At 37.5% G+C, this 26,975-nt stretch overlaps 1 protein-coding gene across 6 annotated transcripts in view; it reads right to left on the bottom strand.

Annotated features, from left to right (window-relative positions):
- The window catches only part of DIAPH3 (diaphanous related formin 3), a 499,636-nt gene that overhangs the window by 222,728 nt on the left and 249,933 nt on the right, over window positions 1–26,975 (bottom strand). For all 6 annotated transcript variants that reach the window (XM_013047223.2, XM_013047224.2, XM_004775321.3 and 3 more), the window contains one exon: window positions 6,062–6,301. In XM_013047223.2, coding sequence (XP_012902677.2) covers window positions 6,062–6,301 — 240 coding nt within the window. The remainder of the gene's footprint in view (window positions 1–6,061; window positions 6,302–26,975) is intronic.

Genomic DNA, 26,975 nt, shown 5'->3' with positions numbered 1-26,975 from the left:
AAAATCCTTCTAAAACACAATGCAGATGGAACAATGGATTCGTTTGGCAGAGGTCTTTCTTCAAAATAACTTCATACAGTGAAGAAAAGGCCATATAGGAGAAGTGAAATTTCACAAAACCTTCACAGTATTACCGTACAGCTGTTAACAGTTGACAGGCAGAGGTACTTGTCTCATGCTTTTAATAATGACTGAAACTCTACCTGTACAAGACAGAGCCCTGCAAAATAACTCAGGACGCCGACCATCAACTTATTTCAGTTCTGCTATGTGCCTGAGAGCCACACTCCATCACTCCTTTTCTTCACTTTCAGAGTAATGTTCAGCTTGGCATGAAAAAAAAGCAGTAGTTTTTGGAAATATTTTCACCACTCATCCTTAAGTGAAGACAAGGAGCTGTTTCTTTCTTTCTTTTCTTTTTTTTTTTTTTTTTTCTTGTGTTGGTTAAGTTTTGTTTTTGTATGTTTGTTCTCTGGTTCCATACCACCCATCAGGGATTTTCCAAGCTGGGATAAAGAAGTAGGGCAGAAGACAAAGTGATTCTCAGTTCAGTTTGTACATTAAAATTACCTGGGGGACCTTTAAAAAGCCACTTATCAAGATCCCTATCCATACATGCTGAAGTAATTGATCCAATGTGGAGCTGACACATCAGTATTTCTTAAGGAGTACTCCAGGTTGAGAATCAAGATACTCTAAAAAGAGGTGTTCATAATTTCAAGAATCACCCACTGGAGCTGGTGGGCGCACTAAGCAAAAAGGAAATTAAACAGTTTTTGTTTTTGTTTTTGTTTTTGTTTTCCTTTAAAAATCTTCTCTCAGTCAGTAAAACAGTTGGCTCCTGATTTCAGCTCAAGTCATGATCTCAGGGTCCTGGGATAGAGCCCCATTTGGGCTCTGTGCTCAGCAGGGAGACTGCTTCAGGATCCTCTCTCTCTCTGCTTCTCCTCCCCATCCCCATCATCGAGCCCTCTCTGTCTACAATAAATTAATAAATCTTTAAAAAAGAAAGAATAAATATAAAAATCTTCTTTATCACAGCTCTGGGCAGCTTTATTCTACTTTTGGTTAGCCTGTGCTTGTAAAAGGAATATATAGGAGATGAGATAAAAATTTCATGCACTTCAATGAACAGACCGAAAAAAAAAAAAAATCTTTTAAATGGACAAAAAAATCAAAATCAAGAGAGGAGACAAAAACAAATCTTGTCCCCTGTTGCCTGCCCTTTTAATGCCTAACTTCTAACCCCTCCACACTCTCATTACTATGTATCCTTTGATGACTTCATCTTTGAGATGAACTCACTGTGTGTTCTACCACCAAATAGAAAAGTTTCTTACAAAGTTATTAATACTGATACATTTATAATGGAATCAATAATTTCAAAAAAACCCAGCATAAACACTGACAAAAGTCATTACAATTTATAAACTCTTTCAAAATTTATATCTATATCCTGATATAGTTTATTTAATTAGTCAGAACAAAGAGCTACATTTTATGGCTACATCATTCAGTTGTGTTGATGAGCATAATTTGTTACTCTGAAATTACCTATCATTAGACATTAGGAAATATTAAACACATGTTATACCTATTGTGTATAGACTGATAACATCTGCTTTTTAAATATATAAGTTAAAACCCTCTCATATACCTTAGTATGGTGTTAAACGTTGATGACTGGGTCAACTCACTCTTTTGCTAGAATACCAATCTACCTGAAGAAGGGGTGGGGGGGGGGGAGGATCTTTGCCCTAACAACAGAAAATTAACTTCAACACAAAGCACACACACATTTTTTCTAGGTGGGCACTTTGGTCAGGCGATCACCTACCATTTACTGACTGAATTTCTAAGGATATGGGTTTCCATTTAATCAATAGCAGGTACAGAAAAAAGAATATAATTTCTAATTGCATATTATCTAATTCTTATCTAAAGTCTAGAAAATCTTCGGAGGACTTTATGGATGAAAAGAAGTCCATCCATTCTTTTATATATTCTAAGGTTTATCCTTTTAAATAGCCAAGCCATCAGAAAGCAAGGTACTTCTACCATTTTACTTCAACTAGGAATAGCATTATGCAACTGAAAAGTACATTTGTACCTTACCATGAGGGTTCTCTTGGAGTGTCAGGCCCTAAGAGGCTCTGATCCAAACATGTAGGAAAGGAAAGGGGAGGGGACGAGAGATAATTCCAAAAGAAAGAACCTAATGTAACTGATTCTTTCGTTTCCTGTTTTAAAGACCACGGCTCAATATCGTATTTTTCTTTTATAACAATACACATGCAAATTTTCTTGTGAAGTTCACGTTTGGTTAATAAGAGAAAACTCACCTTTAGCTCATGTGAAGTTTCATGACCATGTTTGCATTTCACGGAGTCTCAAACCTGAACACCTATATCTTAACAGATTCTCACTTGTGTTTCTCTTATATCTCGTATTTTACTTTTATGTTTATTTATCATAGGCCGCATCAAATATTTAGGATTTAAAAAAGCTCACAAAACTTACCCTCTGAACTCAGTTATTGTATTTAGTTTTCTCGATTATAAATGTATGCAAAGATGTACTATAGCCCCCCAAACTCAACTATAATGTATATAGATTTCACTATTCATGTAATTATTTCTAAACTATGTAAAGTTAACACCCTAATATGAATTTGCTACACTTTTCATTCTAGAGCTAAATTTATAAAGGGTATTTAAAACTAAAGTTTCTGAATATAGAATACTAGATGTCATATAATTACCCAGCATGTTTTAACAGATTAAAACATTACCCTGTCTTTCTACTGTCAAATAAATATGGAATTCCTTTTATGGGGACTTATCATCAAACCAAATGCTTTATACTCAGTGTGAAAATTCAATCACAATAGTCAGAGATCAAGCTGCTGCTTCTGATAACAAACATGATGAGATATCATCTTGTTCAATATATGCTTTCAACTTGACATGTAGGCTAATAAAAAATATAAAGTTGTGGTATTTATTTTGTTTCTTGCACAATAGAAGGCTTCTAATACGGATGATCAAAGTATCTAGTATCATTGCCTGAAAATACAGCAGGCTCTTATCTGGCGACAGATTAACTATAGTAAAATAATAGCAACATTCATTGCACTTGTAAATTACTATGCATCAGCCACTGTATAGCAGTATGAGCGGATGTCTACTTTCAACTACATAACTAAGAGGGACAAATTTGTGTCCATTTTGTCTATCACATTGTCATTCACTCAGATATTTACTATGCACCAGGCACTGTATTGGGCTACTCTACCTCAACAATCAGACCTCATCTCTTGTCAATAGCTACTTCGCAAGGAAAGTATGAGGGAGGGCATATGGTCAACTTTTTTAAGTCGGCTGGAGTTCTGAGATGCAAGCTCTCAAAACGAGTAGACTCTTAACACTGAGAAACAAACTCCAGGGTGCCTGAGTGACTCAGTGGGTTAAAGCCTCTGCCTTCAGCTCAGGTCATGAGCCCAGGGTCCTGGGATCGAATCCTGCATCAGGCTCTCTGCTCAGAAGGGAGACTGCTTCCTCCCTCTCTCTCTGCCTGCTTCTCTGCCTATTTGTGATCTCCATCTGTCAAATAAATAAAATCTTAAAAAAAAAAAAAAGAAAGAAAGAAACTCCAGTTGATGTGCTGGTGTAAATGTCTCCATGACCTTGTGCTCTTCATCTCGTCTTCCTTTGCTTCCCTGCTCAGGAAAAGCCTGAATCTGGCAGTTGTGCTTGCCTCCTCGCCCTTCCACCTCCAAGTTCATTATCACCATATTCTCACAGTTCCCTAGATGCTCCTGGACTGTGTCACTCCCCTTCGCCCCATCTCCCATCCTACCCCAAACCCTTTTGTCACTATCAAAGCTTGTAATTCCACTGTCTCGACATACAGTCACTGTTTAATAACAGACACACATGGTTTCAAAATACTTGTTAAATAATGAAGGCAGCTCCCATCATCCCCCCCATCTATCTTTTCAGTTTTAGTTCCTCAGTCACTTGCTAAATGTCAGCCAGTCACCGAGTCTCTCCCAACTATAACCCTCTAGGCCAGTGTGGTCCAGGAGAATATTCTACCGTGATGGAAATGTGCTCTATTTACACTGCCAACACATATGGACACTTATTCACCTGAAACGTGACAAGGATGACTGAGGTATACCCTAATGTTATTTAAATTTTAATTAATTTATATGTCAACAGCCCCACATGGCTCATGGTACCAGGACTGGACAGAGCAGCTCAACTTTCTTCCATACTGCTATTAGAATTAGGTTGCTACGGGACATCTCTGAGAATATCATATGAATTAAAGAACATGTCTCCATTAATCTTTACCATCAGGTGTGCCACTGGAGATGATTTTTAATCTAGACCAATATACTACTTCATTTCCATTTTCCCTATGCTTCTCCCACCTAAGCTTCTGATCCCTTGGTGAACTCACATATGCCATGATATGACCCTTCATGCCAACTGATGGCTACCGGCTAGAATGCCTTTCCTTCTCAGGAACATCCACTCATACTTCCAGATCCTTCCCATTCCTCTCTGAATGGTTAGCTGTCCTCCCTTAACCGAGCTAGCCTCTCTCTCAACTCTGTTGCCATAACTTTTTAGATACAGCTCTATTAAAAATTTTAATCATAATGATTTACACGTGAAAAACAGGCGTTCCATGTATGCCACATAAATAATTATATCCATTCAATGAGACGATGAGGTCAAGCGTTTGGCACAGGAATAAGAAAGCCCTCCATACATGTTCAAAGTCTTTAATACATGGGTTATGAATTGCAGCCACCATGCCAGGGATCTTAACGGAATATATCAGGCTCAGAAAATGAGAGGAAAATAAAAAGGTGGAGATGGAGTGAAGCTAGCTCACAAGCTGTTATGCCAACAGGAGGCATAGGTCAGGAAAACTGTATAAGGAAAGTCATGAAAGCACTGAGAGATCAACTATTCAAGGAAACCAAAGCTAAAACTGGATTTACATCTCACCTTCCCTAAGTGGCAATAAATATCAACACAGGTCTCCCCAGCTACCCAAAAGTGGAGCGTTCCCATGAAACCCTCCATATGCCAAATAGTGTAAAGTAGAGAAGCAATCACCATTTCGTAAAAGCGGAAATCCTCTTCGGATTTAAGTTAGGAAACAGATGCATACTAATGTAAGTCTTTCATACAGGTGTAGTTGCATGAAGTGAACTTCTGGACAGTGGGGAAAACCAGTCATCAAATTCCTTAATCAGGTAGTATAGATGTTAGCAGGTCAAGAACAAAAGAAAGCTTTTCTTGTGATGTGTAACAGAGAAGAATTTGTTATAAGCAGATCAATAAAGTGCTATTACTATAGCCTGCTTCTGAGGAAAGAGCTCCTGTTACATAAAACAGTGAATATATTTGCCATAAGAACATTTAACCTGTAGAAGAACCCAGGAGGAAAAAAAAAAAAAAAAAAAAACCAAATCTCTAAACTTCCTTGATTTTCACATCCTTTAAAATTATATTTAGATAGAAACATTTCAAAATCATCAATGACTCCTGAGGCATGTTTATTCCTAATGATTTTCCACTTATATAAAGCAGTCTCATTCTTTTCTGCCTTTAGTCAGCTTGCCAAAACAAAAACAAAAACAATGAAATATTTAAATCCTAACGGTAAAAAAATGTAGTGGCAACCCTAAGCAATTCCCAAAATGTCTATACCATCATTTGCAGCTCCCTGAATTGAATATTAGATTTTGTAGTATTTTGATGTTCCATTTCATTAGTTTGGGAAAGCCTGGGTTTACAACATAATTCTGTTATTAAACAAAATCCTTCCACTGAATTTGCAGATCAGAGAAAATTAATATTTGGATTTAGCTCCAAGGTTAAGTAAATTAGCTCAGTTCACTCTGGGTTTGGGTTCATGGTTTCGTTCAAATTCCTGATAACGGGCACTTCAAACTAAAAATATTTAAACAATGTAATCAGGGCTGACATTTCAGAAGAAGTGTTCAGGCAAATATGTGTTTTCAAAAAAACAAACTCACTTTACAGAGAGAGCTAAGGTTAAATCCGAAGGTTTGAGCATTCCGGGAGCCAGCGTTCATGTAGTTTCCCATCAGCAACACAAGTTCCAGCAACTTGCTGAAGCTTCTGCTCTGCTTTATCTCCTCGCAGGCAGTACTGACAGCCATGATGTCAGGTTTGATGTTGTTCACCTGCTCTTCAAACTGCAGCTTAAAGAGAATAGCACTGAGCCGTGGCCGCAGTCTCTTCACATTGCTCATCTGATGGAAAAGAAAATAGCAGATTTCCTTTAAAATGCATGGTATACTTTAGTCCTGTATGACGGCGAGTAATCTGGGATGATTTATTGGTATGACAGTGCCGAGGAAGCAATATGTCCCTTCAAACTGATAGCAGGGAGAGAGAGGAGCCCTGCTTGTGTTTTGTGAGCAATCAAGAGTCATTTCTCAGAGAAGAAAAATTCGCAATTTAGATGCCCAGTGGAAAGAAAGCTTTAATTCGATGACAATGGTCAAGTAATCGAGTGCATATAATTTCTTAACAGAAACCGAATTTTCAAACGGTAACAGGGTACACGGGCAACAAATGACAAAGCAAGTCTACCATTAATTTTTGTTCGATATTGAAAATGTGGGGTCATGTTTAAAGCATTCAGAAAGATCCAAAGTGGGTTTGTTTTCTTCAAATAGCAACCGCTGTCCTCAGAAGCCCTGCTGACTAACAGTATGTGTTAGATGGAGGGAAAGTAAATAGGTCCCAATTTGTACTAAATTGACTTTCCTGAGAAACACAGCTAAGTAGAATGACTCCTGGCACACACTAAATGAGCAGGGTCCGTGTTAGGGAACATGGGCGTAGCCAGAGACAGAAGCCTCGCGGAGCCACAGATCCATCCCACACCACGTGAACCCTGTTCAGGACTCGGGGTTCCCTTGTGAATGTGGGGAGTTGAAGAGTACAAAAAGAACAAAAAGGCTAGAGGGTCAGCAAGTTCTTGCCTGAGCTTCCCACCAGTGTTCTATCACAAGTGGGGAGAAGAGCCATTTAACTGAAGGCTGGAGACAAAAGGCATTTAAGCTATGCATTCCTTGGGCAAATATACTAGGGATTTAGACTTAAAACACCTTGATGAGGCATTAACAGTAAAACTATTGAATTTCAACAACTATTATAAATATCAAAAGCAGTGAGAGGCAAGGTGGGGGGGGGGGGAGTGACAGAACACCGGAGGGTTAAAATAAGGAAGAATTCTGTCAGTCACAACCCTAAAGAAAAAAGTAAAGGACAATGCCACACAAAGCTTATAGGATTTCTGTTCCAGAGGCACAAGACTATCTGCTCATAATATAATGACTTATTTAAAATTGAGTAGACCAGACAAAGGCCTGAATTTATTAGATTCAAAAGGCTATTCCCGACCCTGGTTAGTTGTTTAACAGTACAGCCCAGCAGCCCTGCCTAACCACAACTGGGCATTAGGGGTTTTCTCTCTGTTCATAGCTCTGAGAGAACATTATCTGATGGACCAAATCAGTGACTGAAAAGTTTCTTAGTAAATAATATAAAGAGCTAAGTCACATTGAGTGTTCTCCCCAGCCACCTGACAGATTAAACATTTAAGTGTATACAGCCAAGATCCTAAGAGTTCGACTAATGTAGTTAATGACTCCTCTCTACAAAGAGCTCGAAAAAATATCTCAAGTTTGCCTGTCTAGAGGAAAATTTTTTTCTTCCAACAAGAAAGTAAGAAGACTGTAAGCTCAAATAAGACTAAAAAAAAAAAAGGCAAAAACTAATAATGGCTCCATAAAATAAATATAAAATGTTAGAAAGATAAAATGAAGCCCTATTAGAATACAGATTGTGAATGGGTATGAACCCTTCTGTTTGGACTTCTAGGTCCAGCTCACGAAGTAGAGTTCAGCAGTGATTACTTCTCATCAAGTTGCTTCATGGTTCTTAAATGTTCCCAAATGGGCTAAATTCCCTACATTTTTATCCTTAAACATTGCAAATGGCATTCATATTGTATTGGGCCAATTCTGTATAATGTTCTATTACGTTTAATAGATCCTTTAGAATAGTAAGAGAGAGGAATAATCACCTAAATACACATAGTATGGTCGTTCAAAAGGTATATGATGTGCCCATGCCATGTTTTCAACTTGTATCCTCATTCATGACACTTTGTTACTTTGCAGTAAATATGCGAAGTATTCACATATCAGTATACAATCAGTAGTATCAGGAAAATATCAGTATTACTAAGCATATTACTTTTAACCTATATTAATGTACTACTTTATGCCCAAAGTGAAAAAACTCTGCTTAAATGCTTATATTATACTGACCCAAAATATGTTGAAGCTTTCCTGCTGACAAGCTAACCATATGTAGCCAGTATAAAGTAATTAATTTTCCTAGAAAAATATAACCTAGATTTGTATGAGTAATGAGTCTACCTGGCACTGGGGACAGGTAACTTGAAAAGATAGAGTAAGTGTATGATGTAATGCAGAACAAAATGCTACGAGTTCATGAAAAAGCCTGACCAAGCAAAGTCAGGAAAGGAATCCTGCAAAACACATCTTGGAGCAACATCTTGTAAAATTAGACATCCTTTGCATATTGTTTTCCTTCCAAATTTCAAAAAACGTTTTGACGCATAGGAAATAAGCTTATTTTAGTGAAAATAATCACTGAGTTGGAACAGAACCTGAGAGATCACCTGACGCTTGTTAAGGTCCTGAGTCCTCTATTAAAATAGACTACTCGGATCCTCCAGGACACTTGGCTGTCCCCGTTATTTAAAAACCAAACCAAACGGGGAAAGAACGCTAACATTCTAAGATCTAAATCTTGATCTAGGATAATCACAGGGGTCTCTTTGTCATTAATCAAAACAAAGTCTTTTGTCATATTGGATCAAAGAAAAAAGGTTAAAAATTGGAAAAGAAATTTTTTTTTTAAAATTCTAGAATGATGTTTCTTTGTCACTTTATGTGATCTGTGATCCGTCAACACAGGATTTGCATTCTGTTGGCTTGCTAAGGAACCTTCATTTGTCTGCCACAGGCTAGGCTGGATGCAGAAATGGAGCACTCCATTTCCCTCTCAGTGGTAACAGAAAGTCACTAAAAAGGAGGAGGAGGAGGAGGAGGAGAAGAGTTATAGAAGTTAAACTATAAGATAGCTAATAATTAGAATGCTTGAAGAAATTAGAATTCCGCTTTCACAGAGGCAGCCTTTCAATTTATTGTTACGGAGTCTTAGTAATATAAACTTGCATCACCAAATCGATGGATTGTAATCTGAAGATCAATCTAAAGGCGTAAAAGTGAAAGTGAAAATACTTTGATCTCACTGTTGTATGAAAGCAGGGGAAGGATTCCCGCAATCTCCCCACCGCATGACCATAGATGGCCTGTGCTGCAATAAGAATACCTTTCAAACAGTGACTGGTGAAAATCAAACCACAAGCAGTATCTGGAACACCATGGGTAACCATTACAGTCACACTTGTGTTTACTGGCAACATGTGTGTTTCAGAGAAGAGATGAAATGAAAGACCTTTGGAGAATAATGAACCAACAGGTACTGAGTGGGAGCCCACTCAGCACTGAGAAAGTCACCTAAATCAGGACTGCCGCCTTTAGATCATCTGAGTCCTTCCATCTGTCTTAAAGGGTAAAAAAGTAGTGGGCACCTGGGTGACTCAGTGGGTTAAGCCTCTGCCTTCTGCTCAGGTCATGATCTCAGGGTCCTGGAGGCCCACATCTGGCTCTCTGCTCAGTGGGGAGCCTGCTTCCCTGTCTCTCTCTGCCTGCCTCTCTGCCTACTTGTGATTTCTCTAATAAATAAATAAATAAATCTTTTTTTTTTTTTTTTAAGAAAAGGCTCTTCCATCATCTCATTATGATTATGTTTTCCCCATGTCATCCATTGTTTTATTGAGGAAAAAATAGAATTAGATATTTCTACACCAGTTATGTATAATACCGTATCTGGTTCTCTTTGTTTTATAGATAAGAGATATTCAGAAACCAGATTATTCAAAACTCGCTGGGGCGAATCACTGGGTGGCTCAGTCCTCTTCAGCTCAGGTCATGATCCCAGGGTCCTGGGATTGAGTCCTGCATCTGACTCCCTGCTCAGCAGGGAGCCTGCTTCTCCCTCTCCCTCCGCCTGCCACTCTGCCTACTTGTGCCTGTCTCTCTGCCAAACAAATAACAAATAAAATCTAAAAAAAAACCAAAAAAACAAAACTTGCTGGGTTCACCCCCCACCTTCTTGCCTGCAGCTTTGCGTAATCTCCCCTCAAAAGAAATTTCAGTACGTGCTCTCTATCTTTGTTATTATTCCCTCACGCTGTTTCAAAACTATTTTAACCATTCATTTGGCTAACCCTGTAAGTAAGCAACTGACTGAAAAGCCACTCACTCCAGTCTTCACGGACTTAAACCTTTACTTCATATGTTTTGTGCATGTATCCGGAATAACACAACAGGATTTCACAAAGGTTCAAGGACTCCTTCGAGGTCACATGCCAGTAGGACACAGCCCTCAAGCTAACTCGCCGCCAATCACGTGTGCGTGCCACTCAGAGCATCACAGTGTGGAAATTAATAATCACAACTTAAAAACCATCTGATACTCAACCTACTCCTATGCTTTTCCAGGAGTACGATGGACTTTAATTGCGCCGCAGTAGTTATTAGACAAAACGCTATGGAGATGACCCTGCTGTGAGCATTGCCTGTTACTACTTCAGACTCTTTTCCTTTCCCGACTACCTCCTGTTGTGCTGAATTTTGAGTATTTTCCAGATTCGTGTTTGTTAGCCCCTCACATTGCATTCTCCACTCATACTTCCTTATTAGCTAATTCTTCCGTTCTCTGTGGGAGAGGTGCGATAAGCAAGGAGGAACCGGAAAAAACAAATGCTTCGTTGCCCACGACTAAAGAAAATGACGAAGGGCTGAGAGGAAAGCGACCTCTAAGAAATGTGAATCTATTAAGAGAATTAAGACACTTAGAAAAAAGGTTTTAACTTGATTCCTTGCTAAACTACATAAAAAATAGCGACCTTTTACTATGAGTTGGTCACTATTTTCAAGACTTCCAGAATGCTTGGGGGGGGGGGGGGGGAGAAGAGTTCATTTCATGTCAAGAAATGCATCAAAAGGGTTCTGTGGGTGGGTCGATTGGTTGAGCATCCCTCTTGATTAGGGCTCAGGTCAGGATCTCAGGGTCTTGAGATTGAGCCCCACATTCGGGCTCCACACTCAGTGGGGAGTCTGGTTGAAATTCTCTTCCTCTGCCCCTCACCCTGCGTACTTACTCATGCTCTCAAGATAAATAAAATCTTAAAAAAAAAAAAGAAAGAAAGAAAGAAAGAAAGAAATGTATCAAAAACACAGCTATTTAAATAGCACCTTATGCCTGGGCAGTGCTCAGAATACAAAAAAAAATTTTTTTAATAAATGTGTCCTTATGATATTAAAGCTCTGAAGCTAAAATTATTTTTTTTTAAAACTACAGAACAGCAATGTACATATGGTATTTTTTTTTTATATTTTTTCATAGGAGCAAAGCCAAGAATTATACAAAAATTATTAAAAGGATAAAATGTATATTCCTCTAGCTAGTCAAGAAATAGAACATTGGTTAGAGTCATCAGATATTGCTTTATCTTTGTTTACAAGTACTTATCAATTCTGGACCACTAAGGATTTCACAGGAGGTCCAAATGAGTTCTGTAGATGCTCAGGATCTGTAAGTGGGAAAGCTAGAGAGCGAGAGACTTCTTATTTAAATTGGCAGTCTTAGCAAATACTCTTAACACAGAAGTTTCATATCTGATGAATTAAAAAGCTGGCATAAAACCCAGAACCATTCTGGTGTCTTAAATTCATTCATGTCTGCTTCCAGACTATTCCCACCCTACCACAGGAAACCAATGTTTTGATTTCTATCACAATAACTTAGTTTCGCCTCTTCTTGAAATTTATTTTAATAAAACTTTCAGTAAACACTTTTCATGTCTGGCTTCTCTCACTGAACAAAATGACTTTGAGATTCATATATATGTACTGTGATCAGGTACTTTATTCGCTTTTATAATGAGCAAGATTTCATTGTAAAAATATACCAGACATATAACATGTTGGGAGATTCTTATTTTCTAGTCTGAGGCGACATAGGGGTTAGGTTAAACAAGGATTGGAAAAATGGTGTGTCAAGTTCTAACCCCAGGTACCTGTGAATTTATTTGGAAAGAGGGTCTTTGCTGATGTGATTAGGGATCTCCACATGAGATCATGCTGGATTTAGGCTGAGCTCTAAATTAAGTAACTGATGTCATTTTAATTTAAAAAAGTTGGGGGGGGGGACACACGGGAGAAAGCGATGCAAGGGAGGCGGCAAAGATTGGAGTCATCCTCCCAGCTAGAAAACACAGAGTCGTGACTGGGAGCAGCTACCACAGTGAGAAGACAGGCAGGGAACAGATTCATCCTCAAAGCCTCCAGAAGGAACCAACCTGCCAACACCTCGATTTAGGATTTTTGGTCTCCAGAAATGTGAGAGAATAAATTTGTTGCTTTAAGCCATCACAGTTGTGGGCATTTGTTGTTGAGGCCCATGGAAACTAATACAGGACCTTGTGAATTTTCTTGTATGAATCTTGTCATTTCTATTAAGTATCTAAAAAACAGTACAAATGTATGCTTTTTAAGAAATTGTTAAACTGTTTCGCTAAGTAGTTTTTACCACTTGAAACCTGTTTGATATTTTATCTTTGCATGTTAGGTCTATATTCCATTCCTCATTAATTATCCTGTGTAATATGATACAAGACTCAGGATTCATTTCAGTTCGCAAGATATTCAAGCACTGCAGTAGAGTTAGATGCAAAAAAGTTCCTTTCCCCACTCATTAGCCATGAAGTCTCTGTTGAAAATCAGTTGATAATAGTATCTCCGTGGGTTTATTTCTAAACTTTCTAGAAAAAGTTTGTGTATTTTTAAGCCAAAATGTTACTGCCTTGATATTGCATCAGTAGTCTATGTCTTCCTAGTATGTTCTTTCTTCAAAACTGATTTTCAACTCTTCTAGGTCCTTTGCATGCCATAGAAATTTTTTGTAACTAACTTACTGTCAATTACTTTAACAAAACCTGCTGGGATTTTGATTGGGAATGTGTATCATATATTAGAAATCTAAGATCATTTGAGAGAAAAACAGATCTTACTAATACTGAGCCTTCTACTTTATAAGCCTGGTAAATATCTCATTTATAATTTCTTTAATTTCTCTCAGCAGTCTCTTATGGCTTTTGATGTAGAAAATTAGCAGGTTTTAGTGAATTTTTTTTCATAAGTATTTTAGTTTTGGAGCTGAAGTAAATAGTACTATTTTTATTTTGCTTTCTAGTATATATCATGGCTTATAGAGAAAAATACAACTTACTCGGGTATCTGAATATTCTGTGATCTTTCTAAATGCACTGGTTACTTCAACCAAGTTTGCTTATGTGAATTCATAAGGGATTTACAATAATCAGGTCCACATAAAGGTGGTTTACTTCCTCATTTCCAATGCACAGGCCCTTAATTTCTTTTCCTTTTCTTACTATACAGGTTAAAACATGCATTATAATGCTGAATAGAAGTGTAAGAATAGATAGCCTTGCCTGAATTCCAATCATAAATGACAAAGCATTTAAGCTTTCACCATCAGTTATGAGGAGAGTTACAGGTTTTCCGTTGATGTCCTTTATCAAGTTGAAGGAGTTCCTATTTTTAGTTGCTAAGAATTTTTGTTTATCACAAATTCAAATTCTGAATACTTCCCATTTTGCATCTACTTAGATAATGTGATTTTTCTCCCTTTTTCTGGTAATATGGTTAACTACATTAATTTTTAAATGTTAGGCCAACCCTGTACCACTCGGTCATGACATACTCTTCATGCACTGAAATATTTGATACAAAAATACTTTGTTAATTTCTGCATATATATTCAAGTCTAATTCTCTGTACTGAAATTCTTTTGACTTTTGATAACTGTAATTTGAAAATTTGGTTTTGTTTTTCAGTGTTTGCAATCAGTTCAAAATGACTTTTTCTTTGACCCACAAGTAATTAAAAACCACATTATGCAATTTTCAGAGATGTTCCATTATTACTGTCCAGTTAAGTTTTAACAGAAAACCGACTCAGCAAGATTTCAATCTTCTGAAAATTACCGAGATATATTCTACATTCCCAAGTGGTCTACTTTAGTGAACCTTCCATGTCTATTTGAAAGGAATGCATATTCTGCAGTTGTTCTGAGGAAGCCCCACAAATACTAGAACAAGAGAGTTGATAGAACTGTCTTGATTTTCTATATATTTACTTTTTTGGGGAAAGGGGGAAGTCTATACTTTTTCTAGAATTTACTGAAAAAGAGACATTACAGGCTAGGACTAGGGAATTATCTATTTCTCCATTTAATTTAGCCACATACTGGCTTGATGAATTTTGATGCTGTTATTAGGAGCTTATATATTTAAGATGATTATTCCTAGTAAATTACTCTTTCTATCATTGTGTAATATCACTATTTCTTATAATAGGTTTTGCCTTGAAGTATACCTTCTCTGAACTAGCCATAGTTAGGCTATTTTTCTTATTGTTGCCGTTTTCCATTTGTCCCCTCTTCTTCTCGACTACAAAAGCAGGGAAAAAGAGGAAAGAGATGTAATTAAGCAATTTTTAGTATTCCATTTTATTTCTTCTACTGGCATCTGAGTTCTGACTCTTCGTTTTATTTTTTCTCATTGCTCTAGGACTAACAAAATGCATCCTTACATTACTGATACATCCTTCTGTAGCAGTCTACTTAGCATTACTATGACGTTCACATTGCATCTGTACATGTTATCCTTTTCCTGCCTCAGCCTTCCTCCACTTCGCACCACCTGATTCATTTCAGCATGTAATGTATTAACAGCATAATTCCATTTGTTGTGCCCCCATCATTTGTGCAACTACCATCGTATTTTTTAAGTCTATGTACATTATAAGCCCTATCCTGCAGTGGTTTTGGTTTTTGTTTGTTTGTTTGTTTTAATTACCAGTTCTCTTTTAAGTAATATAGAAGAAGGGAAAACAGTTTATTTACTATTTCAGGCACTCTTCATTTCTTCTTGAGGATCTGAGTTTCCATCCTGTATCATTTCCCCTTGGTTCGAAATACAATCTTTAGCATTCTTTGTAGGACAGATCTGCCAGCCACAAACCCTCTCAGTTCACTAAAAAGTCTTTATTGTACAATGTTTTGGGAAGGATATCTATTAAAGAGAAAAATTTGAGTTTACATTTTTTTTTTTTAATTATTTCAACAATTTAACATCCTTCTGTTGACATCCACTTTCCATTATTTCTGCAGTCAGCAAAAATCTCTCATTTTCCTATAAGCAATGTGTCTTCCCCACCAATCCTCACCCAAACAATCTGCAACAAGTTAGTTTCATGACTTTTTCTTCATTTCTGGATGTAGGCAGTTTGACTAGGATGTGCGAAGGTGGCTTTTTCTTTACATTGTCCTCTTTGGAGTATGCTGGGCTTCTTGAACTTGAAATTTCTATTTCTCACTCAATTTGGAATTTCTTGGTCATTACATCTTCAAATATCTTAGCAGCCACAATCTTACTCTCTTCTCCTTTGGGGATGCCAATTATAGGTGTTTGGGGAATGACTGGTATTTATCCAACAATACCTAAGGTTCTGTTCACCTTTTTACACAAATTATTTTGGCCTATGCTCTTAAGATAAAATAAACTCTATAGAGCTGTCTTCAAATTCACTGACTCTTCTGCTCCCTCCAATATACCATTAAACGTACTCATTAAATATTTCAATTCAGTTATTAAACTCTTCAGTTTGAGAATTTCCATATGGTAAATTTTTATAGTTTTCATTTCCCTGCAGAGATTTCTCAATTAAAACCATGTTGTTGTTGTTTTTTAATTCCTAGAAGATAATTTCCTTTAGTTCTTTAAACATATTCATAATATCCACAGTAAAGGCTTTGCATGTGAAATTCCAAATCTGGGCCATCGTAGGTCTGGTTTGATTTTTTTCTTTTGATGATAAATCCCATTTTATTTTTCTTTACTATTTAATATTATAATATTACAACAACTTTGAATTATAATATTCCTTTAAATTCCTTTAAATAATATTTAAAGAATATTCATTCTTTTAAAAAATTTTTTAATTTAATGCCAATTAATTAACATATAGTATATTATTAGTTTCAGAGGTAGAATTTAGTGATTCATCAGTTGCATATAATATCTGGGGCTCATTACATCAAGTGCCCTCCTGAATGCCCATCACCCAGTTACGCCACCCCTCCCACCCACCTCCCCAACAGCTACCCTTAATTTCCTACAGTTAAAAGTCTCTCAGGGTTTGTCTCCCTTTCTGTTCTTCTCTTTATTTTCCCTTCCCTTCCCCTATGTTCATCTGTTTTGTTCATATGGTATTTATCTTTCTCTGACTTATATTATGCTAAGCAAAAAAGTCAGTCAAGGAATGTTCACATTCTTGTTTTAGCAGGCAAATCACTCGGTGATCACCGTAAGTTGTACACGCCTGAGTTATACATTGTTAGTATAGCTGGTGGAAGTAAATGAGTTGCCCTAGCTCCTCTAACTTGGTTGGATAACCGCCCAAGTTTCTTCCCAGAGGAGTCTACAAGGCTGGATTATAGGTTTCCTTAAGGTGGTCTAGAGTAGTTACTTCTTTAGGGTGTGGTGCTCATTCCTAAAGTAAAACCTTTCCAGTTTGAGTAAATGCCAAGTAAGTAAATGAGGTGCTAACTAAGACTACCTTTCTATTTTGGCAAAGCCAGAAATCCAAGCCTCCCAGCAATGCTGGACCTCTAGGATCTCTGCTCCACTAATAACCTGTAGCAGGTGTGGTGCGACTAATCTTGTTCAGCATAGGAACAGCCCAGGATACAGGTGCAAACTCCATGCAGATCTGCACAAAGATGACCGGAGTTCCTTTCTGCACAATCCCACCCCATTCAATGCCCAGAAGATTTCAGCTGTTTCTACTGCTATATATTCTGATCTCTGCCTCTTCTGCTTAGAGAAAAACACAACATCTATTTCAACTCCAGTTCTCTCTGCTGTTAACTATAAATTTTCACTAGGCCAAAGCTGGGCATTCATGAAGTTAAGATTAGTTTGCTCTCTTGAGGCTTGCAATTTTTCCTCTACTGGTTGCCTACTGCCTTATAATAGACGACTTGCATATTTTGTTCGGTTTTATCTTTGCTAGTGGTTGACACAGCTTTTGTTAACTCATTACTAAGTATTTTATGTTTTTATATTACTGTAAATGGAATTTTTAAAAATTATAATTTAAGACCAAAAAAGAGACTTTATCCAAATTAACCAGCTAGTTCAGCTAGCTCTGTGCTGTCCTATCTGCTTTCTCACACACTCTCTCTCCGTCTTATACACACACACAAACACACACACAGACATACCTCGTTAAAGTGATGCTCGCCAGTTCTTCCTATGTAACGTGACTATACTTTTCCTTTCTAATAAACAATTTATAGGGAGATACTTAAAGTGTATGGGAATAGTATGTATATAATACACTTCCATCAAATTTTCACCTTCGTGTTAGTAGGGACAGCCCACTGAGTAGAATATTACAGTATTTACATGATTTTACTAAAAATGCACTTTAAGACCCTTAGAGAAGGCCTCACAAATGAGACACAAAGCAGCCAACAGCCACAATTACATCTTAAGTCACAAGTATGATGCAACTGCCTGGCTCCACAGTGACTTAGTTCCTTGAGTCCAGCTTCCCCCCTTCCACTATGTTTCCAAAGCAGTCTCAGAAGAGACTATGGAAACCTATATGTAAAGAGATTTGCAGAATACAGAAAATGTTTCCCAGGCACTAGATGATACTTGGATCTAAAAAAAGCAACCTTAAAACAATGTTGTTTGCAAAGTGATGAATCATAAGAGACCTTTTTGCTTATAACTACAAAATGCTTTAGGCTTTATTTCAAATGAATGATGTATGGCTAGTAATTAGTATGTGACTGTAATGATGTTTCATTTTGTTTTTGCAAATGAAACAAATTAAGCAGATTGGGCCATAAAATTTCAATACTACATAGAGGGTCTAACTAGAAAGAATGTTTCCATACCAAAAAGCAACAAAGAAACCACATTTCCTATTATGGGCTTAAATGCCCCACTTTTCAGTTGTCTACTTAGAAGATTTAAAATCCCAAAGAAAAGAAGAGCCAAAATTTCTAAAAACTTAATTTCAAGTTCAACAATTTCAGCTCCCACTTGAAAGTTCTAAGTAATTTGCATCTATTATTATCTCACAGTTAATCTTTAAATACTAAAAATAAATTGCTCCAGTAATGAAGCAGACAAAAACACCACTAAAAACAACCCCAGGACAGTGGGTACCTACAGCAAACAGAAACACAAGATCAGTGGCCAGCCCAAGAAATAGAGGAGTAATTACCTTTTAGTGGCATGAAAGTCTGAGTTCACAGCAGAGCAGTAATACTTATGGTAGAGTGAACAAGTTGCTTCATCTATGAAATGGTAATGCCTACTTTTGGAGTTAGATCTGTTTATATATCAAATATTTATTGAACATTTACTATGTTCACGGTTTTTGGCCTTGCAGATTCCCATTAAAAATAAGACAAAAACCTCCTTGTCTAAATGGAGTGTACTATAAGTAAGCAAGCAGAGGAAGGAAGAGATAAAGAGCAGTAGACAAGATCCTTTGAAATAAGGAAAAGTGCTAGGACTAAGCAGGGTATAGGAGATAGAAAATGATAGGGGAGACCATTATGATGTGTGTTTCCATGATGAAGTGGCATTTGGGCTGAAGCAGAAGCAGCTGCAAGAGTAAAGGTCAATCTGAGGTGGGGACAGCAAAAGAATAGGACTGCAACACAGTAAGTAAGGAAGGGAGCAGTAAACTATGAGTTTCAAAAAAGAGACACTCCATCATCTTACAAACTGTAATAAAATTAGAAACCATTCAAAATTGCAAGGGGGAAATTCCTCTTCCAGCCAAAGATGGAGAAATAGGGACTAGACTTATGCCTGAAGCAATAGTTTTCAGACAGTGGCCACCAGGCAGTGGGGGACAGTGGCTCCTGAGAAAGGGGAAACAAGGTGAGCGCTGTGACTGCCAACTCACTTTTTGGAAAGTGTTTCTGAAGCCCAGCACAAGGAGAAGGAAGCCAGGTGGAGTCGGGGATTCCCCATAAATAGAGGAGAGGCAGACAGGAATATGATAAACCTAAAGCAGCTGGAGTTCTTGAGATAGAATACCAGAAAGAAAAGAGACACAGAGACAAACCTCTGGTGATCTCAAGAGGTTCCCCCTATGTCTTTAGCTCTGGTACAGATCAGCACACTCATGTGAGAAAAGCCACTGGAGGCTGGGGAAAGTATCATCTAAGAGCACCAGAGGTAATGATGCTGATTCTCACACAGGGTTGGGAAGAGTACTTGTTCTCATCAGCCAGAGTGGGAAAACTTCAAAATACATGGGACATTCAGTAGAATACTCAGAAGAGTCTTGCCTCACTCTTGGGGTTGAATAAGCTCTAGGTTGAAAGCTAGTCTGATTCCATGGAACAAAGTTTAAATACAAGCCACATTAAATACCAAACTATTAGCAAATTATTTACTATCTCCCAAAACAAAGCTCAAGAATATTTAGGAGAATAGAAAAGTATCTAGAGTGCAACATGTTAAAAAGAAAAATTTTGGCACCCAAACAAAAATCACTAGCCACCAAAAGTAGTAGGAAAATGAAACTACTGAGGAGAAATGTTAATGAATAAAGATACAGAACGGCACAAATGACGTAAGTATAAACAGGCAAAAGTTACTGTAAAACTATTTCATATGTTTGAGAAGGTTGTGGGAAAAATTGAAAATTTTAAGGAGGTGAAAGATATTTTTAAAAATACCCAAACCTGAATTTCTAGAGAAAAAATTATGATGTATGAGATGACTGAATGGGAAAAACAGCAGATTAGACAGCACACACGAAAAAAACTAACTTGTATACATAGCCACAGACATTATCACAAATGAAAAAGATGAAGAAGTACACCAAAAAAGCATCAGTGAGTAAGGAACAACTTCAAAAGGACTAATATATATGTAATAATAAAATATATACAGTTTAAGTCCCTGAAATACAGGAAGGTAGGTAGAAAAAAGGTATTTGAAAAAAAGGAATGGCGAAAATTTTCAAATTCAATGAGAACTATAGACCCATAGATCTACAAACTCAGTGAAATCCATGGACAGGAAATATAAAGGAAACTAAACCCAAGTTACCTAATAATCAAATTGTTCAAAACTAATGAGGAAGAGAAAATTTTTGAAAACAGGTAATAAAGAAAAAAGATCTGTACAAATGAATAAAGATACGAATGATGGCAAATTTGCTTGCCCGAAATAATTCAAACAAGAAGACTATGCAGTAACATGTGTAGAACACATCTAGAAGACTGAAAGAAAAAGCTTTCAGCCTGGAATTCTATACCCATGAAAACACTTTTTTTTAAAGTGAAGGTGAAAAGATGACTTGCTCAGACATAGAAAAACTGAAAGAATTCATTAACATTGGAAGAAATGTTATAGGCATTTCTTCAGGGAAAAGGAGTATTCTAGATGGAAGTCAAGATTTGCACAGATAAGTGAGAAATACGGGGAAATGCTATGTATGTAAGTAGATATAAAAGACAACAGATTGTTGGAAGTAAAAACAGTAACCATGTGTTAAGAGTTTTAAACCTATGCTGAGGTAAAATGTAGAGTACCAAGAGCACAAAGCCTACTGGTAATGGAAAACAGGAAGACATTGTTTTAAGAGTTTATATCACACATAAAGTGGTTTAATATGACTTGAAGTTAAAAATAGAGACTGGGCGCCTGGGTGGCTCAGTGCGTTAAGCCGCTGCCTTCGGCTCAGGTCATGATCTCAGGGTCCTGGGATCGAGTCCCGCATCGGGCTCTCTGCTCAGCAGGGAGCCTGCTTCCCTCTTTCTCTCTCTACCTGCCTGTCCATCTACTTGTGATCTCTCTCTCTGTCAAATAAATAAATAAATAAAATCTTTAAAAAAAAAAAAATAGAGACTATAGGGGCGCCTGGGTGGCTCAGTGGTTTAAGCCTCTGCCTTTGGCTCGGGTCATGGTCTCAGGGTCCTGGGATCAAGCTCGGCATCGGGCTCTCTGTTCTGCAGGGAGCCTGCTTCTTCCTCTCTCAGCCTGCCTCTCTGCCTACTTGTGATCTCTGTCTGTCAAATAAATAAATAAAATCTTAAAAAAAAAAAAAACCATAGAGACTATAAACACTAATGCAACCATCAATAAAACAAAGAGTAATACCTGAAAGTCAACAAAAAGATAAAGTCACCAAAATACTCAATCCAAGAGAAAGTACCAAAGAATAGATGAGAGAGAAAATAACAAGATAATAGATTGAAAACCCCACCATATCACATTAGAAGAAAAAACCCACATAACCACATTAGAAGAAAGTGTTCAATACTACACTGAAAAAAAGTAGTAATCAATAGATTGGATTAAAAAGGCAAAAGATTTATGCGATCTGAAGAGAAACCATATGGCCTTTCTTTTCATTACATCTGTATCTTTGGAGTAAATATATAGTAGTTCTTGTAGGGTCATAGGATAGCTCTATTTTTAATTTTTTGAGGAATCTCCACACTGTTTTCCAAAGTGGCTGCACCAACTTCCATTCCCACCAACAGCATAGGAGGTTTCCCCTTTCTCTACATCCTCTCCAACATTTGTTGTTAATCCTTGCCATTCTAATTGGTGTAAGGTGATATCTCAATGTGGTTTTGATTTGTATTTCTCTGATGGCTAATGATGATGAACATTTTTTTTTCATGTGTCTGCTAGCCATTTGTATGTGTCTTCATTGCAGAAGTGTCAGTTCATGTCTTCTGCCCATTTTTTGAATTGATTTTTGGTCTTTTGGGTGTTGAGTTTGACAACTTCTTTATAGATCATGGGTATCAGCCCTCTGTCTGTAGTGTCATTTGCAAATATCTTCTCCCATTCCGTGGGTTGCCTCTTTGTTTTGTTGATGGTTTCCTTTGTTGTGCAGAAGCTTTTGATCTTGGTGAAGTCCCAAAAGTTCATTTTCACTTTTGTTTCCCTTGCCTTTGGAGACACGTTTTAAAAGAAGTTGCTGTGGTTGATGTCAAAAAGGTAACTGCCTATGCTCTCCTCTAGGATTTTGATGGATCCCTGTCTCAAATTGAGGTTTCTTATCCATTTAGGGTTTATCATTGTGTATGGTGTAAGAGCATTATCGAGTTCCATTCTTCTGTACATAGCTATCCAATTTTCCCAAGCACCATTTATTAAAGAGACTGTTCACCACCCCCAATGGATTTTTTTTTCCTGCTTTGTTGAAGATTATTTGACCATAGAGTTGAGGGTCCATATCTGGGCTCTCTACTCTGTTCCACTGGTCTATGGTCTGTTTTTGTGCCAGTATCATGCTATCTTGGTGATCACAGCTTTGTAATAAAGCTTGAAATCAGACAACATGATGCTCTTAGTGTTGTTTTTTCTTTCTCAACATTTCCTTGGTGATTTGGGGTCTTTTCTGGTTCTATACAAATTTTAAGATTGTTTGTTCCAGCACTTTGAAAAATACTGTTGGTATTTTGATCAGGATGGCATTGAAAGTATAGATTGCTCTGGGCAGCATAGACATTTTAACAATTTTTTTTTTTTAAGATTTTATTTATTTATTCGACAGACAGAGATCACAAGTAGGCAGAGAGGCAAGCAGAGGGAGAGGAGGAAGCAGGCTCCCCGCGAAGCAGAAAGTCTGATGTGGGACTCGATCCCAGGACCCTGAGATCATGACCTGAGCCGAAGGCAGAGGTTTTAACCCACTGAGCCACCCAGGCGCCCCAACATTTTAACAATTTTTATTCTTCTGATCCATGGGCGTGGAATGCTTTTCCATCTTTTTGTGTCTTCTTCAATTTCTTTCATGAGTCTTTTGTAGTTTGTAGTTGAGTGTAGATCTTTTACCTCTTTGGTTAGGTTTATTACAAGGTGTCTTATGGTTTTTGGTGCTATTGTGAATGGAATAAATTTTCTAATTTCTCTTTCTACAGTTTCATTGTTAGCATATAAGAAAGAAACTGATTTCTGTGCATTGATTTTATATCCTGCCACATTACTGAATTGCTATAAGAGTTCTAGTAATTTGGGGGTGGAGTCTTTTGGGCTTTCCACATAAAGTTCTATGTCATCTGTAAAGAGAGAGAGTTTGACTTCTTTGCCAATTTGAGTATCTTTTATTTCTTTTTGTTGTCTGATTGCTATTGCTAGGACTTCTAGTACTATGTTGAACAACAGTGGCAAGAGAGGGCATTCTAGTTCTGTTCCTGATCTCAGTGGGAAGGCTCTCAGCTTTTCCCCATTGAGAATGATATTCACTGTGGGTTTTTCATAGATGGATTTTATGAAGCTGAGGAATGTTCCCTCTATCCCTATACTCTGAAGGTGTTATATGTAAACAATGAATCTTGGAACACTACATTAAAAACTAATGATGTATTGTATGGTAATGAACATAACACAATAAAATTTTTTAAAATTGGATTAAAAAACTTATATGCTGCCTGTAACAACAGAATCTTAAAATGAAAAGAATGAAAAGAATAGACCACATTATCATTAATCAAAATAAAGCTGGAGTGGCTTTATTAATACAACAAAAAGTAAATTTTAAAACGTTTCGAGTATTTTAAGCTTAGAGGTGACACGTCATTTAGCCCCCCCCATTAAGTTTTATAATAAGAGATCACTAGCAGCTCTGTGGGAAAAGACTGTACATTTAGAGCAAGAGGCATAGGGCCCGAAACACACTAGACAATCAACAAATCGAAAAAACAAAAATATATGCAGTTATGACAGACTGGCCCAGTATTACCATCTTTGAGGGTTTATGTTTTGTCAATAATATCATTCTAAAATTAATACCCACACTTTATTGTATTTTAAATTTGGCTTCCCCATTACCATTCATTACCACGTGTAAAACAAAAGCCTTCTAGGCATGGCGATCCCTGCCTGACTTTCAGGGCTTCATTTAATAAAGGAGGGATTATGAGAAATCATCAAAATACCATAAACATGATACTTACATTTAAGAGCCACTTTGGCTAAATCCTCTACAGTTGCAAGTGGTTAATTAATTACATGCTCAAGATTGATCAGTGGACCAGATAAAAAAAGGTACAGAGTAAAAGAGAAATTTGTAACTGAAAGATGCACACAAATACACACATATACCTCACAGTCAGATCCTTAGATGTTAATTCTAGCCAGCTGACCCTTTTATCTCTATCTCTAGAAGCTGACCTCACTAGCAGACATTCAAGTTCTGGATGGTACTACTGGGGAAGTGGGGTCAGGGGTGGTGGAGGTAAGAGATAGGGACACAGGAAAAAACAGTGTTGTAGATCAGATTATCCCAAAGTAATGAAGAACAAGAGGGCTTTTTCTTGTAACATTTGCAAACTACCTCATAGTTTAAGGTGACAACTGTCCCCAAATATGCTTAAATGACCAATTCCTAGCCTCCACTTTAATTTCTCCTATGCCATTTTACAAATTCTTGCTCTTTCTCTGATTCCAGAATATTAATAGCAAAGATGTCTCTGTATTATTTCAAATATAAACCCATTAAGAATGACACCTTACTGTGTTTCTTAGTATTGATTGATTGCAGTTCTTATTCTCAGTTTCTGCATGAGGACAAATAAAATTCATTCATAGGTTTCTAAAAATAAAATCAATGTCCTTTCAGAAATGCATTTGGCTTTTGGGTTTAGGTTTCAGCTCAAGCCATTGATTTGGTGGGTGCTTATGGGAGCATTCAAACCAAATCACTGTGATACAGCAACTCTTCCAGCAACTCTTCCGCTGTTATTTTTTTTTCATTTTTTTTTTAATTTTTAAATCTTTTATTTATTTATTTGACAGAGAGAAATCACAAGTAGGCAGAGAGGCAGGCAGAGAGAGAGAGAGAGAGAGGAAAGCAGGCTCTCTGTTCAGCAGAGAGCCCCATGTGGGACTCAATCCCAGGACCCTGGGATCATGACCTGAGCCGAAGGCAGCGGCTTAACCCACTGAGCCACCCAGGCGCCCCTCTTCCGCTGTTATTAAGTGTATCTTTAGTCATTAAGTGTATCTTTTACTTTGTCAGAAGACGCCAGAGCGGCCAGGTCTGTATCTGCATTTCAGGCAAAACGACAGAACTATGGAGATACTGATTAAGGTGTGGTGAGACAAAGGGCAGTTCGACGGCAGGGTTCAGGCTGTGGCACAGAGCCAAGATTAGGGAAAAATAAGGAGAAACCTGCATTGGGGGGAGGATGGGGGGGGGGTGTGTAGTCTTTAACTGGCAAGAGGGGCAAGTCTTTAACTGGCTAGTCTTTAACCAGCAGTCAGAATTATGGATAGTTTCAAAAAGATTTTAAGAAACTAGTGAGAAATAAGGGGCTAAAGAACATAGTAGATACAGCTGCTCCTAAGAGAAAAACTTAGAAAAATAAACAAGGACAAAAGTATATCAAAAGTAATAGAATGAGAGAGAACAGAATGGCAAATAGAAAATTTAACAATCAAGGAATGGAGTGTCATGAAGCTAAATGAACTGGTTTTCTCTTAATTACATTCACACTACTGAATACTTTAAAAAAATTCTGGGTCAGAGCTTACGCAAAGCATAAACACAGTGTCAAGAAAACCCAGACGGGACGCCTGGGTGGCTCAGTTGGTTAAAGCCTCTGCCTTCGGCTCAGGTCAGGATCCCAGGGTCATGGATGGAGCCCCACATTGGCTCTCTGCTCTGCGGGGAGTCTGCTTCCCCCTCTCTCTCTGCCTGGCTCTCTGCCTACTTGTGATCTCTGTCTGTCGAATAAATAAATAAAATCTTAAAGAAAGAAAGAAAGAAAGAAAGAAAGAAAGAAAGAAAACCTAGACCATTTGCATCGGCATGAATGGAACTGGAGGGGATTATTCTAAGTGAAATAAGTCAAGCAGAGAAAGACAATTATCATATGGTTTTATTCATACATGGAACATAAGGAATAGCGCAGATGACTACAGGGGAAGGGAGGGAAAACTGAATGGGAAGAAATCAGAGAGGGAGACAAACCATGAGAGACTCGGGACTCTGGGAAACAAACTGAGGGTTACAGGGGGAGAGGGTTGAGGGTATGGGGTAACCGGGTGATGGTGATGGGTATTAAGGAGGACACATGTGGTGATGCACTGGGTGTTATACGCAACTAATGAATCGTTGACTACTATGTCAAAGCTAATGATGTACTATATGCTGGCTAATTGAACATAATAATTAAAAAAAGGAAAAATAAATAAATTTAAATGGAAAAAAAGGGTAATATTCCCCACCACCACCAAAAAAAAAAGGGGGGGGGGAATCTGACTACAAAGCTGCTGGAAACTTACATCCTTTCAGAACATACCAGCATTGATTTGATCAGAATGATTTAGGTGCTTTACTGTGGCTAGTGGTTCCAAGGGCAGCTACCTTCAAAGGAAACATTGATAAAATAGAACTGACAAACTCTAGTTGCCCAGAGCATAAAACTTCAGTAATGCCACACAGCTTACTGCAGGGAGACACACATTATGTGACATCAATGAGGAAAAATAGAAAAAAAAAAAAAAAAATCACAATTTTAACATAAAGCCACCAACTATAAGAATTCCTAAACATATTAAAATTTATACTAAATCGTGACTATTTAATGTATCAATATAAGTTA

The sequence above is a fragment of the Mustela putorius genome, unplaced genomic scaffold (assembly GCF_011764305.1).
Source record: "Mustela putorius furo isolate JIRA1106 unplaced genomic scaffold, ASM1176430v1.1 tig00000179_pilon_pilon_pilon, whole genome shotgun sequence".
NCBI classification, from domain to species: domain Eukaryota; kingdom Metazoa; phylum Chordata; class Mammalia; order Carnivora; family Mustelidae; genus Mustela; species Mustela putorius.
The sequence above is the reverse complement of the archived record's forward strand: the minus strand, read 5'-3'. Positions and strand labels throughout refer to the sequence as shown.